Genomic DNA, 16825 nt, shown 5'->3' on the forward strand with positions numbered 1-16825 from the left:
AAATGAAATAAACAACATTCATGAAGAAAATAGCATGTGAACATTTAAAAGGTCAGTCATAAGAAAGGGGCTCACCGGTCTGAGCAAAACCAAACTGACGGAGAGGCTGAGTGTCCAGCAAGTCTGACTCTTTTAACTTAGACTGTTGTAAGGAGGCTGATGTTGAAGTAAATGAGAGATTTTTGTTGACCTGTAATAGGAAAGGCAAATAAGACAAAAGCGTAATTTCCTGGGTTACTGATGCAAAAGCTGTATGAGAAAGATTTGCTTACTAGTACGATGCAAACCATGACATATGGTAGGTGAAAGAGAGTGGTAATGACTTATATGCTTGATTTTCAAAGTTTACAAAACAGAATAGTATTTTTATCAAGGAAGGAAAACAATGGCAATGAAAGTATAACTATATTAAAGTAAACCAACCTTATTAAATAAAACAAGTTAGCTTATCATGGAACTGACATTATTCGTAACGCAAAATGGAGTGGTCTTAACAGTTATACAAAGAAATGCAAAAAAAAAAAAAAGTGACTCCTTGACAGCTTTCAATTAAGAAAGAGTTAAAAAGTTTCAGACCCACATTTCTCTAGCATTTTGTGAAATAGCAGGTACTTCCTTTTAAAAAGCCTGCACAGAAAACACCTGTAATATTCTTGTTTATATACATCATGGTGACATAGATAACACAGCTGCAACCTAACCTGCCAAGTGAAACAATTTCCACTGCATCGAAAAACCTTATTCTTAAGACGCTATTTAAAAACAACATTAAAGAAATGATCAAGCAATACTTCTGAAACAAAAACCATGTTCCATAAAACAAAAAACCTGATTATCTGAGTAAAATGGTCTCACAGAAATGAAATGCATAAAAGTATGATAGTATAACTTCAGCTATCGTAGGAAAATAAGAATAGCTCACAAAAATGTGTTAAATGTTTATTAGCAAATTCATCTTATAACTTACAATTTTGGCAATGACCTAGTTTTGTTCATTATTAATAAATTATTCATTATATCTTTATTATTTTTATCACTTTCAAAATCACAAGAAAATGTGATCTAATTTTGAAAAATCTGAAAGTTTGAATTTCTAATTTTACTGACAAAATATAACTTATGAATTAACAAAATGTTAAATGATAGCTTATGGTATATAAATCTTTGTATATGAAAATAGCTGGCTTTTTCTCGTTTTTCTTAAAAATGATCAAACCACACAGAAGACTTCCCTGTATAAGCATTTAAAAATCCCCTTTTGATGTTTTGTATTACATAGTAGATTGTGGTTACATGCCCTTTATCTGACTCATTATTTGTAAACACTTCTCTTCTTTCAAAGTGATAGCAAATGGTATTTCTTAGATTAAGATTTTCTCTTGAGGCAAAGAGCTATTTACATAGTTGGCAAAATAGTCAACTAATTAAGACCATATAATAATATAGTCTTAAAGTTTCTAAACTCTTATGATATCATCTCATAAAAGAGAAAAATATTTTTCAAAGTAGTTAGATCAGGTCAAATACCACATCAGTGCTAAAAAATTATCCGGCTTTAAAAATTCTATCAGGCCCCGGGCAGGTGGAGCGTCATCCCATACACCAAAAGGTTTCGGGTTTGATTCCCGGTCACAGCACATACAAGCAGCAACAATGAATGCATAAGTGGAACAACAGATCTTTCTCTCTCTCTCTCTCTCTTTCTCTCTCTCTCCCTCACTCTCTCTCCCCCTCCCCCTTTCTCTTCATCTGTAAAAAAATAAATATGAAAAAAATTTAAAGAATTTGATGAGGAGCCATTGAAAAAAATATTTTTTAATTGATTTCAGAGAGAAAAGAAGAGGGAGAGAGATATATAAACATCAATGATGAGAGAGAATCATCATCGATCCATCAGCTGCCTCTTGCACACCAGCCACTGGGGATCAAGCCTGCAAACTGGGCATGTGCCCTGACCTGACCTGGAATCAAACTGTGACCTCCTGGTTCCTAGGTCGATGCTCAACCACTGAGCCATGACAGCTGGGCAGGAGCCATTATCAAACGCTGATCAAAATTAAAGTTGACTATTTATATTAATATCATACTTAAGATAACAATGAAATCATCTAACATTTTTGAGCTTTGTTTTCCATCTTTAAATGGAGATAATAAAAGTAGTATGTGTGCTTCAATGGGAATGTGCTGTGGAAGCAATAAAGATGAACTGGATAGAGAGCTAGTCACATATGCTAACCATAGAGCACTAAGTAACATTAGAGAAGAGATGGATTAATCCTGGAGATGTGGCTCAGTTGGTGGGTGTCGTCCCATTTACCAACAGGTTGCCACTTCGATTCCCGGTCAGGGCACATGCCAGGATTTCAGCTCGATCCTCGGTGGGTGGTGTGCAGGAGGCAGCCAACTGATGCTTCTTTCTCTCTCCATTCCTCTCTCTTTAAAAATCAATAAAACACTTAAAAAAGAAAATAAAAGCAATGGATTAAATAGAGTATGTTGGCAAAGGAAAATTATAAAGTGCTATGCAAGTGCTATATAAATATTAGCTAATAACATCACTAGAAGAGTAATGAGATACCTGTAATGCAGTATGATGATGCAGTAAATTTTTCAGAGAGCTATACTTTTAAATGAAACTACTATACACAAAATGACATATTTATCACTTAATTCTTTAATCCACTTCTCTTTTTAGAATCATTTTTCAGTTTTACTTCTGTGTTCTTGAAAATATCTATCCCACATGGCAAACAATGCATTTTGAAATCTGGTACAAAAGAACAGGTGTATTCTGGGGACACACACACACACACACACACACACACACACAGGCTTCAATCTTCCTCTTCAGAAACTTACTCGTGCTAAAATAAAAAGAACACCAGGAAGCCTGGAATAGGATACTTAAATGCTTCCACTCAAACAGAAAGACTTGTCACACCTTTTAAATAAAATGCTGTTAAAAAACCCAACATATAATCTACAATTATATGTTCGTCCTAAAGCATTTTTTTTTTTGCTAATTCTGCTCTTTCCTGCCACATTTCTTTAGACTATCAAATGTTCAGGATGAGTGGCAACATCAAGCAGATAATTCATTTTTAACGTCTGAAATAACTAAATAGTATAGTGATTTGAAATTAGAGCTCATTTTCAAACTTAGCCTACATATATTCACTACTTCATAGAGGAAGAAAAGTAATAATGACCATTATAAAGAGTGAAGCAATCTCTATTTTTGAAATACATGCTGTGGAAAAGAATTGCTTAATAATTTTACAACAACAGAAGGATTGGCTAAGATAGTCTACCCTACACCGATCTACCCTCTTTTCACAACGCACTTTTCTGCTTGCTTCATTCAAAACCACAGTCTGCCAGCGTCAGTTTACGACCTCCATGTTGGGGGAAACTAAAAGCATACAAATTTAATCAAATTCCCAATAGAGAAAAAGGGAAAGAGATCACCTGAACTTCTGCCAAGTTCATTACAAAACTGTTTTGCCTACTCTTTCAGGGCATAAGCACCTTTGCACAAAATATGCAAATACTAATTCTCTAGGAGGGGAATAATTTTCATGTTAAAAAAGTTAAAACATGCTAACAAGTAGTCTCCTTTTTAGTGATTAAATTTTAAAACATTTGGGCGAGATATAACTATATTCATTTTATATATACTTACGCGGGGACTCAAAAGGTAATTTTCGCCCCACACCCTAAATCCTTCTAACTGGCTAAGAATCAAATCGCTGCACAGGCTGCCATTGGAATGCGACCCAGAGAGGCACTGGGCAGTGGAGGCCTTATGGCCCTTGTGGACCAAGGAGGAGGGAGCAGCGAGGAGGAGGGAAAGTCACAGGCAGCTGAACAGACCCTCCAACATTCCCCTCGGCAACCAGAACAGCAGCAGCGGGGCTGGAGGCGGTGACCGCCCTGCTTCGCCCTCAGCTGCGACTGCGAGTTCCCTCCCCACAGGCGCCCCTCACGCAGGAAAGGGGGAGGCTCCGACGGTCTTTCTTCGTTTTTTGTTTCTTAATAACCAGCTTAAAATCAACAGCCCAGAAGGCACATTTTGGGTGGCAAACTTTGCTCCCCTTCACTTACAACACTAACCACTTTAGCTGACTCTAGGTAATATTCAAGCTGCAAAGAAACTTCAAATTAGTTTCAAATTCTAACGGAAAAGATGCTTATACTAGTCATATACTTAGGGTTACGAACATGCCCCCCTCCCTCCAGGTGCTGCTTGTGTTCCACTGTTCCAAATGAGTCCATTTGTGGAGTCGCACAGGCTGTGAGCCACGTGGGTGCTGGGAGCACAGCCCCTGCAACAGGAGCCACGGGAGCCACGGGAGCCACGGGAGCCACGGGAGCCAGGGGAGTAGAGGCCGGCAGGCTAGAGGCGAGAGGAGAGGAGATGTGCTCCGCGTCACGCAGTTTAAATGCCCAGGTCCCGCTGCTTGCAGTGGGCGCCCTGCTCTGGCCCGACTCACTGCGGAGCTGACGGAGGAGCGAGCACCGCCTGTCACTCACACCTGACTGGGCATGCGCCCTGACTCTGTCCGCCCCTTCCCCATCCATCAGCAGGTCGCAGACTGGAGTGTTCAATGCGGCTTTCTGGCAAAGCTGTATGGATGGCATGCCTATATTGGCTGGTCTCTCCTTTGACCCTTTTCTGTTAAATAGTAACCAGATTATTACAATGGTATTATTACATCGGTATCAAATCTACTTCCCAAATAGATCCCAAATCTATGACATGCATCTTCACTTTTACCAATGTTAAAATTAATTAAACAAGGATGCCAGAAGACTGAGTGTGAGAATAAACAAGTAATCTTTTCTGTCAAATAGTTTAGGCAGCCGCCATTTTGGCCTCATGACTTGCAGCTCCCCTGGGGGCCGCCATCTTGAAATGGCAAAGGCCAACCCCTCCCTTTGAATTAGCCAATCGCGAAAGACTGTGAGCCTGAGCTCCAATCAAGAGCAAGGGACAGGTCACGTGGGTCAGGATTAAAGGCAGAGCGGCGGCCTACCTGCTCAGTGTGTGCAAGCCCTCCTGCAGGTAGAGAAACTTGCCTGGCTGCCTGGCTCCCGGGGGTGCTGTGTGTGCCGCCAGGACCCCTGAACTTGGGGGCTCACCTTCTTTCTTACACTGAGACAACTCTAATGCCACGACAGTCTCCATAAGAAACCAAAGTCCGGTCCTGTAAGTGCCTCAAGGTTACAAAACTGAACCTAAGGACAACCAATCACAAAGAGCTAACTAGTAATTTCTTTGCTTTGCTCACATCTTTACCCAGTTCCTGTAGGTGGGCCGCATTTAACCATCTAACCATTCCCCGTTTGGTGCTGCCCAATTCCCATAGCCTTTTGCTCAAATAAACTCTTAAAATGTTCAATATGCCTCCGTTTATCTTTTAACACCACCCTAGTCCAGGCTAACCTCCTCTTTCTTGGACTATGTAACAGTTTGCTAATTGGTCTCTGCTTAGAAGATTCGTACTCTCCTTTAAAATCCCTGCTCACATTTTGCCCAGCCTAATCCCTCAATGGCTTGTATCTCTAATTAAAACATCCTAACTCCTTAGTGAAGGGTAGCATAATATGCCAACCAAAAAGCATTTCCTCCATATTCCAACTAAATCTAAAGCCAGGGCCCGAGTGTGATCTGTGCTGTGATATACCTTAAACACTAACTTTCAAAGAAGCAATGGAGAGAAAAAGAAAGTATAGTCAGAACTAATGGTGTCTCAATGTAATTCCTTGTATGTTTGGTTTAAAACTGGTCAACAACAACAGCAACAACAAAAGCTGGTCAAGAGTCCTATCAAAGGAGCAGGGAAAGGGATAATATTTATTAAGTGCCAGGCACTGCGCCAAAAGGTAAGAACACAGCAAGGCACAAGCCTGCAGTCTGTCTTTAAGAAGCTCAAGACTAATTCTAACTAAAATAACTATTAAGGTCAAACATCATAAATATTGTTAAGGACTTAAGCTTCTCAATACATTTTATCACTTATCTTTGAGAAAGATTTTTTAGTCATTTGTCACTAATAGAAGACTGCACTAATTTTAACCAAGCATTCTTCTCCTCATTTTCATTATCTATGTTCCAGTTTTATAGGCAATACCTGGTTTCTAAAGTACTTCTTTTCTTAGTAGTGAGATAGAACTTTTAAATATGCTTATGACACATTCATATCTACTTTTTTAGGAAGTACATGTTTCTTTTATACAGTTCTTTGTTGAAGTCTATTTCTCTTTGTTTTTGCATACTAAGGCTATTCCTTTATATACTAGAGACCAGTGCATGAATTCGTGCATGGGTGGGGTCCCTCATCCTGGCCAGCGATCGGGGGCGATCGGGGCAGGCCGACTGGGGGAAGGGGACGCAAGAGGTTGGCCGGCTGCCGGAGGTTGGCTGTGGGAGCGCACTCACCACCAGGGGGCAGCTCCTGCATTGAGCGTCTGCTGGTCGTTAGGTTGGCTGGTCATAACAGTCACTTAAGCTTTTATATATATAGATATATTTTAAATAGACTTTTAGAGAGGGAAGAAGAGGGATGGGGGGGGAAGAGAGAGAGAGAGAGAGAGAGAGAGAGAGAGAGAGGAGAGAGAAACATCAATGTGAGAAAGAGACCTCAATTGGTTGCCTCCCACATGCCCCCTTACTGGGTACCAAACCTGCAGCCTGGGTATGTGCCCTGACCAGGAATTGAACCAGGGATATTCTGGTGCATGGGATGATGCTCCAACCAACTGAGCCATACCAGCCAGGGCCACACACTGATATTTTTAAATAAAGAAACACATCCTAGGCTGGTCTTTACAGAGCTATCAAGTCAGGAAAACATGATAGATTATCCTAAGTTCAGTCTGTTTACTGAAGTTAGTGATTTTATAACAAGTACTAGAAAGGAACTATAAAAAAGCCTAGTTTTAAGTAAACTAACTTCATTCAATTAATATTAATTGGCATGACAATGCAAAATAGGATAGAAATGGTTTTAAAAATTCCAACTTCTCAACTGCATAAAATAAACATACTGTGACAGAATTGAGTCTTTGTATCACTTGCTGCATCTTCATTGAAGAATCTTTAGTGTGGACATAGTCATCAATCTGAAAAGAGCCTTGATGAGGCATGTTAGAACAGGTGCATAAGGCATCTTGACTTTGGTGTATTTCGGGGAATGGAGATGTTCCATTGTAGCGGTTTAACGTGTCAGCCTCCTGCTGGGCAACTAGAAAAATGAATCCATATTAGTTCAAATTATAATAGCAAGAGTGTAATAAAATAATTAAGCCACCTAATTGTAGCATTAAATAAATAAGAAAGTGCACAATACATTTCAAATACTGGGTAATAAGATAACATGACTGGCAAAATGTAAAATTATTAAATACTATAAAACCATAAAGAAGAAATTTCACAGATTATTTCAAGCCAGGCAGTATTATAATTGAGCCCTGAAAGCCATGCACTATCTTGGTCTGGTAAATATAACAATTGCATGGAAGCCTAATTTGAAATATGTATAGAAAGAAATGATACACAAAATCAAAGGCATTCTAGCTGGTTTGGCTCAGTGGATAGAGTGTCAGCCTGTGGACTGAAGGGTTGTGGGTTTGATTCTGGTCAAGGGCACATACGCCGGTTGCAGGCTCGATCCCGAGCCCCAGAGCACATTGGAAGGCAACCAATGGATGTGTCTCTCTCACATCGATATTTCTCTCTTTCTGTCTCACCCCTCCCTTCCAATGTCTCTAAAAATCAATAGAAAAAATATCCTTGCATGAGGATTAACAAGCACAACAAAAAGGCATACTATAATAGCATTAAATAAAATGCAAAAAATACTTCACAAATCTATCTCCCTAAAGCAAAATGGTGAAAACCATTTCTCTATCCCTCCTAATTCTAATACGTATATACATTTTATGTAAGATATCATGGTGTAAATGTAATTTAACATTTTAACAATTTAAATGAAAATACTTTTCATATTTCTATAAAATGTAATTACCATTTTTATTTATTTTATTGACTTTTTTAAGAGAGAGAAGGGTAGGGGGAGAGAGAGAGAGAAACATTGATTTGTTGTTCCACTTATTTATGCATTTACTGGTTAAGTCTTGTATGTGTGCCTTGTCCAGGAATAGAACCCACAACCTTGGCATACTAGGACAATACCCTAACCAACTGAACTACCCAGCCAGAGCCTATAATTATCATTTTAAAAAGCTTTACAATATCACATCTAATGAAGCAGCATAATTTATTTGTGCATTTTTCTATTGTTAAATATTTACAATATTTTCTGTTTTCCCTCATTACAGATCATGTGTGAACAATTACTTTCATAATTTAATTTGTTTCTTAAATAATTCTTTGGATTTAATTCACTAGAGCAGAATGGCTGACTCAAAGGATGTAAGTTTTTGATGATGATGATGAAAACAACACCATCTATGTCGCACTTTATGGTTTTTAGGATGCTTCAACATATATTATCTGATCATTTAAAATAAGTTCATTTGAAAAAATTTAAATGTCTGTCTATATATACAAAGGAGAAAAAATATAAAGTAACCATTTAAAAAGCAATTTCCTTAATGAAAGGCATTTCTAAGCGTGACACGAAAATAAATAAAGCAAAGATTCATAATATGGAATTAACAGAAGAGCCTTCAGAGACTCTGTAGACTCTTGAAGTTACATACAGAAACATGAATGTGTATATGTAAATGTTTCTGGAAATCAGATCCATAACTTTTATCAGATTAGCTATCAAAGGACTGCATGAGTCAGAAAACACTAAGAATCACCAACATAAAATATAGACAAGTTTTCCTATCTGAACATTTAAAGAGTCTTCATTAAAATAAAATAAAAAACTGCAGTAATAAAAATTAAAAAGCAAATGACAGGTAATCGAGTTTTTTTACCCCTGGCTAAAATAGAACAAAAGGGACCAGATATGCCCTCCTGCTTGAAACTACCATGAAATGGGCAACACCCAGAGGGAACAAAGCTATCTTTCCTTACAGATATGATTGTCTATGCAGAGATAAGACTATGCTGAGGCAAGTGAAAAATGTAAGGAAGAAAACTGAAGGAGGTATTCATTCTCAGGCTTTGGCCCCACATTTGTGTAAAAAATCTGAATGGAATCTTAAAAGTAAGTCTCTGGAATAATTGACTTTAGCAAAATTTCAATACACATGATAAACATACAAAAATTAATTGTATTTCTATGTACAAGAAGCAAAGAAACAAAGAAATTTTTTAAAAATGCCATTTATGGCATAAAAATATGACATACTTTGGGAAATATCTGATGAAACATGTGAAGGGTATGCACACTGAAAACTACATAATGCTACTGAGAAAAACTGAAGAACCTAAATATAAAGAGATATATTGTGTTCATGGTTGGAACAGTCAATATTGTTAAAATGTTAATTCTCTCCTAAGGATCCATATATTCAATGTAATACCACTCAAAATGCCAGCAGGTTATTTTTTGAGGAACTGTCAAATTCTAAAAATCCAACGAAAAACCTCTAATAGCCAAAACAACTTTGAAAAAGATCAAAGGGAACGTACACAACCTGACTTCAAGTCTTATTGTAAAGCTATAGTAATCAAGACATTTTGTATTCATTTAATGAAAGGAAATTCAGCCACTAAAATTATGTATCCTATATAATAAAAGGCTAATATGCAAATTAACCGAATGGTAGAACAATCAGTCTATGACTCACATTGACTTCCAGGGGGCAGACCCTCAACACAGGAGCTTCCCCCTGGTGGTCAATGTGCTCCCACAGGGGGAGCACTACTCAACCAGAAGCCGGGCTCACAGCTGGTGAGCACAGCGGCGGTGGGGGGTGCCTCTCCTGCCTCCAAGGCAGCACTAGGGACCCCAAGGGGGGGGGGCAGGCCAGGCTGAGGGACCTCCCTCCCCAGTGCACAAATGCCATGCATGAGGTCTCTAGTAGAAATATAATTATCATGATGGGAAAATTGCTCATAATGTATTATTCATTGGAAGAAAAACAGTTTATAATACCAATATAATATACAACAACAAAAATATACAAAAGGGTGATTTTTAATTAATTTTTAATTATCAACATTGGTTTTACCAACCATGAATTTGAGATACATATAAAAATTTTTAGGATTTGTATTTTTATATTCATGTACTACTTCATTCACACACTCTAAATGAAGACTAGCTTAATAATTAGTGTTTTCTCCATATTGACCTTGATGATGGTATTAGAGAACATTACTGAGGGAGAAGACCTGCTTATAATCACCTTTTCAATGACACACATTCCTTAATACCAATTACTGTTCTTAGATGGAAGTGTAGCTCTTTGTACACTTAGACTTTTGTGGGTCTGACTACTATTTTCCAGTACACATTTTGGACTTCTTTTCAGCACACTCAGAAAATTATTTTTGCCCTAGCTGGTTTGGCTCAGTGGATAGAGCGTCAGCCTGTGGACTGAAGGGTCCCAGGTTCTATTCTAGCCAAGGACACATGCCCGGGTAGTGGACTCGATCCCCAGTATGGGGCGTGCAGGAGGCAGCCGATCAATGATTCTCTCTCATCACTGATGTTTCTATCTCTCCTTCTCCCTTCCTCTATGAAATCAATAATGAAATATATTTTAAAAAAAGAAAATTAATTTTATTCTCAAATATTCAAAGATAGTTTAAAGAACAAGAGAAACTTTAAAGATATAAAAGTGACCTATGGTTTAGAATTTGGAAGGCTTAACATTAGTAGATGGGTCAGAGATGAATGAATCAACACATGAAAATCATGTTCCATGATCTTTCTTTGCTGTACAAAATTATCCTTTTAACATTTCATTGATTTCTGCTGCTATGAATGGAAAGTAAAGCTGAGTTTAACTATTTAGTGGCATTTTTTCACTCCCTATATTTTTGTATTTGCCAGATATATATTAGCCATGATTTCAATTTAAGCTCTGAGTGAGAAAGCATGCACAGAAGCATATATACTGAGGTAAGCAATGTTATACAGGATAGCAAGCTTTGGGTATTTATTTTATTCTCTTTGCCAAATTGTATTTTCTAAGTATTATGCTATGCTAAGCATGATTTATTTATTTTTTAAGATTTTTTAACTAGTAAAAAAATAACAAAAGGCTTTGCCTAAATATTTATGTTCCTTCATTTTTCCCAGCATTAAGATGGTTTTCAGAAAGGATTAACATGGTCTAAGTGGATGCAGATGCATAATAAACCCCAAATTATGAATATTCGTTTCCATTGTCTAAAGGGAATTTTCTATACAAAAGACATCTGACTGGATTTAAAGGAGTCAAATTAACACCCTACTCTGTCTTCAGCACCTCTTATTCTGTGACTGTGACGAGAGAGATAAAAACATCTGCAGAAATATTCACAAAGACATAGTTTCTCAGATACTAGAAACAAAAAGAAGCTGCTTGCTTCTGTTCTTTCATTCTTCCCCTTCCCGACATTACACAAATTATTCACCTATTTGTATAAGATCATACAGATTGTAAAAATAGGTTATGATAGATGACTTTGGAAATTCCTTCAAGCTCTATGCATCTAACATTTCAAAGGTTTCTAAAAACACCTTTACATACGCCATGATTGGAGTATAATGTTGCCACTAAATAACTGTATTTCTTCACTATTTTCTTTTCTTTGTGCTAACTTAACTTTGTACATTTAAAACTTAGCCCTAATCTAACCTGATGTTTAAAACTCACAATTTTAACAGTCTCACCCGCTCTTGTGAGAAGTGTACTAGAGCAGGCTCTGAGAATGCAAGGATACCAACCCCCGCTTGGGGTCTGACTCTTTGGAGGTCAATACACAGAGGTGGCAACTACATTTGCTTAAAGGAATGTTTTATCAATCAAAATACCTCTACAATGATCTCCATCAGCTATAGTTTGGGATTCTAAATTTTACACAATTAAAAAAATTCTTAAAATGTCTTCAGAATTGACAATCCTTTGATTTATGTAAGTTTAATGCTTTTGTATATCTCCTGGACTTTAAATAATTATAAACAATAACATGGTTTTCTCGGGAGACTTTTATCTTTATAAGAGGAAGAATGGAGAAAATAAGATATTTTAAACCAGTGCCCTTTGCATTTGGATTGAACCCAAGGTTTGTTATTATTAATATCTATGTGTACTTATGTTATTAACTTTAAAATAAAGTACAACTAAAAAGCAGCATATTCTTTCACTTATACTACATTAACAGTAAGATTTCCATTTAGTTCAACATTTAATTCCTTTGTTCAAGACCTGTTATTATATACTAGAGGCCCAGTGCACGAATTTGTGCATGGGTGGGGTCCAGCCGGCCATCCCTACCAGGGGTGGGACTGGCCAGGGGCAGGGGCTGCGGGCAGTTGGCCAGCCGCCCCGCCCCTAATCGGCCCAACCCATCCCAATTGGGGGCAGAGCCGGCTGGCCAACTTTCCTCGTCCCCTCTCCATGGCCAGCCGGATCGGCCCCACCCATGCACGAATTCATGCACCGGGCCTCTAGTAAGAAATAAAATTCTCTTGTTTATAAGCTGTCTGAATGAACTAAAACAAGAATGATCAAGGGCTTACAATGTTTCATATTGTATTTTACTGAGCCTGACTTGTTCCTGCTTCAGCTAATTTTAAAATACTATGTGGATGAATCCAAGAAGTTCTATTGAGTAGCACTTTAATTCTAGTAGCCTGGGTAATTTCAGGGCCTGTTAGTAGTATTGTATTTCCCTGACACATTTTATATATCAAGTAGAAATAATGATGTGACTAAAAAAAACTGTTCAAAAAATTATTAAAAAAGTATAACAGATTCATGTCTCCTAGCCAACCAAATGGGAGAGCAACTACCATCATTTGTTAAATCCATTAGTAAAACACCAACATATAGTAATTATTACTAAATTCCCTGAAGTACAAGCTATTGTTCTTTTGTTGGTTTCCTTTTCCATTATCAACTCATTAACACACATCATGCTATTCCACTGAAAATGTGTAATGCATCTATTGCTACAGAAAATAGCTAGAATTTCTCAACTGCAGCCTCATTCATGAATTCTAACTTTGTACTTTCATTTTATCCTTTGTACTTTCATTTTATCCTTTGACAAAATACTGAGATCAAATAGAACAGGTATTATTTAAATTCAACAGGTGAAAAAATAGATGCAGAAATGCTAAATCAGTTGGCCAGGATCAAACAAAATGTGATGATGGCATTTTGTCTAAAATCCCAATACTCTAACTCCTACTCAGGCCTTTCCAACCACACTGCTATTTATTTTTACACCACAGAATTCTTCTTTCTTTGTGCACATTAAAAAGCACCAATGTAAGCATAAAAAAATGCCTGAGTAAAGAATTCAGGACTATGGTTTATGCTCAAAGCCATTAAATAGACAAAGTTTTCCATGTCTTCAATCCTTAAATGACATAAGCTTTCAAATCAAAGTATCCATTAGTGAAGACTAAAATAGATGATTCAGATATGATCAAGAAATAGGTAGTACGGCATGTCTTAAAATATGGCATTTTATTTTTTAATTTATCCTACTAGGCTAATAATAGATATTTAAAACTCTAACCTACAATCAATTACTTTTATTACCACATGATCTTATACAAGTATGATGATTATAATATCTGAGTTTGTTTTCTAATCATTCATCATTAGAACATCAAGAATATCATCGTTATACATAAAACTATGGAAATAAAATTTATTTCAACTAGACATTATCTATTGCAAAAATGTTGTCATAGTAACTATACATTAAAATTTAATGCTCCAAAATAAAAAAAGTTTGTATTTTGGACTACATTGAGAATGGCTTAATGCATTACAATTACCCCGCAAATTTGTAAAGGAGTAAACCATTAACAATAATACTAGAGTAGCAAAGTTCCTTTTAATCTTAAGGGGTTCTCCTAAATATTAAAAAGAAAAACAAACAACACATTTCACCAGAGGAATATTTGGCTGCATTCTTAAATTACTTCAGGATACAGGAAATGCAAAGATTACAAGAGTAGCTGTGACAGACAGCTTAATGGTTAAGAGCATGGTCTCTAGAGTTGAAGAGCATAGAATCAAATGGTAGCTTGAACAATCACCAAGTGTGTGGCCTGAGGCAAATTATTTCATTCTCCCAGTTCCTCAGTTTCATCATCTGCAAAATGAGGACAGTTAATAGTATCTACCTCATGGGATTTGGGGAGTTCTGTATGAGATCATATATGTAAAATGCTTGTAAGAATAGAGAACTTAATAATAAATGCTTGATAGATGTTAGCTACTACTACCACTATTATTATTAGGCCCAAATCTATTAACTACACATGCCTTTCATTCTATATTTTTATACAATTTAAGGAAAAAAATCTATTTTACAGAATCTGTAATTCTTATTTTATACATTTATTGCACATCAGTAATATACCAAGTACTGTGTTACACATAGGGCATTATAAACACCATGGACTTTTGGTGAAAAAGTTAATATAATACAATTTTTTATAGGCACCTGAAGGTATACATTGCTCTAAACTCTAGTAAAGCATGTCACACAATGTGAAAAATAAAGCTATCGACAATGACAATATAGGTGGTCATTAATGAATATGAATTCTATAACGAAAATAATTTTAGTGTCAATGGAAGAGACTGCTTTTCAGTTTAACTGAAGTTTTCCCAGAGGTTTAATCAACTACTTAGGAAACACAAAGGACTGGAATAGAGCATGAAAACCTGAGTGTGAGTCATGGGTTTCATAGCCCTGTTCAACATGGCATATTATAGGTGCTCAATAAAGATGTGTCTTGTCTAAGACTAGGACTGAAAAGCAGTCCAGACTTAATGCTGACTCAGGAGATATTGCCACCTAGTGAAATATAAGGCTCATTACCTGAAATTATCAAGTAATGCTGAGAACTTCCCTAATTTGATCCTATTTAAAATACATACATGTACATTCATCACAAGTCAGTATTCAGACTAGGTACTGTACTGGTAATAAAAAGACGAATAAGCCACTATATCTGCTTCCTACAAACTATAGATGATACAAAGAAATCACATACTCCACAGAGAGGTATAAAGTAAATGGTACTGTATGGAAAAAAGGTTTGCTTAATAGATAATCAAAAGCTAACATTTCAGAAAATCTGCTCAAAAAGGCAGTGCAGTGTAGCAAATAAGATCATGGTCTCCAAATACAGACTGTATGGATCCAAGTCCTGGCTCATATAAAGTGGGGTAATTATAGAACCTATCTCATAAGATTATTGTGACAAATTAAATATGTGTAAAGTGCTTAAAACAGGACCAGAAATACAGGAAGTGCTTCGTAAGTATTAGCTATGATTATGATTAAATGTAGAGCAGGATCCTAGAGACTGAGGTAGATAAATATTGATTAATAACAGAACATTATTGCTAAAGTCTAGCCTTGTAAATGTAATTCAGTAGAAGCCGTTTCTGTGACTAGTACTCTGTTATTATGGGAATCCTTAAAGTACATTATTTGTGGTACTCTGTGACTAAATTTTGTATTACTAGATGATTAACCCTTTCAACATCAGGCAAATAAAACTGCCTTCTGAAAGTAAAAATCATATCTCTTACCAAAAAAAGCAAAAAGTCAGTAGAATGAACGACCCAAAAGACCACAACTGAACATATGCTTAAGGGAAAGATGCTTGCTGACTCTTCACAGGTTTTGCTAGAACTGAAAGATGGATGATACATTTTGCTACCATTGTGGTCTCATTCGCAGCTTATTTACCTTGTAAAAAAAATAATCTTGCTCCATTTTCCTTGAAAATTACCTGAACATATCAGCAGCTCTGATAAATACTATTTAAAAGTCATGTAACTGTTCTATATTTTTTAAATTTTGTAACATTAATACATTTATGTAAAGCTACATGTAAATTTTATTTTCAGACCAGAAAATCTGGGCAAAATAAGTAAATATATATATATATATATACACACACACATACACATACATACACATTATATTTTCAATAAAATATTTAAAGACTATTTGACTTGATGATTCTGGCCTGTATTTAATGAGTAAAATCTTTTAGTCTGAGAACTTTCATTTTCTAATGAATATATACCATGCACAAGAACTGTGCTAAAACTTGGATTGCTTGAGATTATGTAACCTCTTCCTAAGCTTCCTCTTTTTAAAAATAAGCAGCAAAGAGTTGGGAAAATATGTTAAAAACATTTTAAGTTTTCCTTTGTTTTTAAAGGTTAGAATATAAAAAATCATGTTCTAAATACATTGCACAAATTTTAATTTCATATGCATTATTGATCATTTCTAAAATACTTAGAACTCCTTCCTCTTCCACGTTAAGATAGTGTGGATATAACACAATGTTCTTAACTTTACATATATTTTCTATTACAACTGACCTAAAAAGTTACACAGTCTAATAAGTAAAAGGAAAAGGCTACCAAAAGAGTGAGTTAGAGAGGGGGGAAAAAAAACCCTTTTCAATTCTATTCAATATATAGATGCTTACCAGCATATAAAAACATAAGTTCCCATAAAATCAAGTATACATTGTTTGGATGAGTATGATAACAACCCATTTACCTTTCTTTGTTTTAATCTAGTGCTTATTAATTTACAAAGTACTTTCACAGTCCCTGTCTTATAGTATCTTCACAATAACAGGTAGCACAGGTATTAGTAGCAGGAGAACCATTTACTAGATAAGAAAATGGA

At 36.2% G+C, this 16825-nt stretch overlaps 1 protein-coding gene across 22 annotated transcripts in view; it reads right to left on the reverse strand.

Annotated features, from left to right (window-relative positions):
* AHI1 (Abelson helper integration site 1) overlaps positions 1-16825 on the reverse strand; it is a 218305-nt gene that overhangs the window by 146495 nt on the left and 54985 nt on the right. For all 22 annotated transcript variants that reach the window (XR_001360698.1, XR_001360699.1, XR_001360697.1 and 19 more), the window contains 2 exons: positions 7051-7247; positions 76-190 (listed from right to left, as the gene is read on the reverse strand). Coding sequence is in view for 19 of the 22 variants with exons in the window: in XM_014533846.1 (XP_014389332.1) it covers positions 76-190; positions 7051-7247 (312 nt within the window). In the remaining 3 variants the exon portion in view is untranslated. The remainder of the gene's footprint in view (positions 1-75; positions 191-7050; positions 7248-16825) is intronic.

This window comes from Myotis brandtii, unplaced genomic scaffold, assembly GCF_000412655.1.
Source record: "Myotis brandtii unplaced genomic scaffold, ASM41265v1 scaffold123, whole genome shotgun sequence".
Classification (NCBI taxonomy): domain Eukaryota; kingdom Metazoa; phylum Chordata; class Mammalia; order Chiroptera; family Vespertilionidae; genus Myotis; species Myotis brandtii.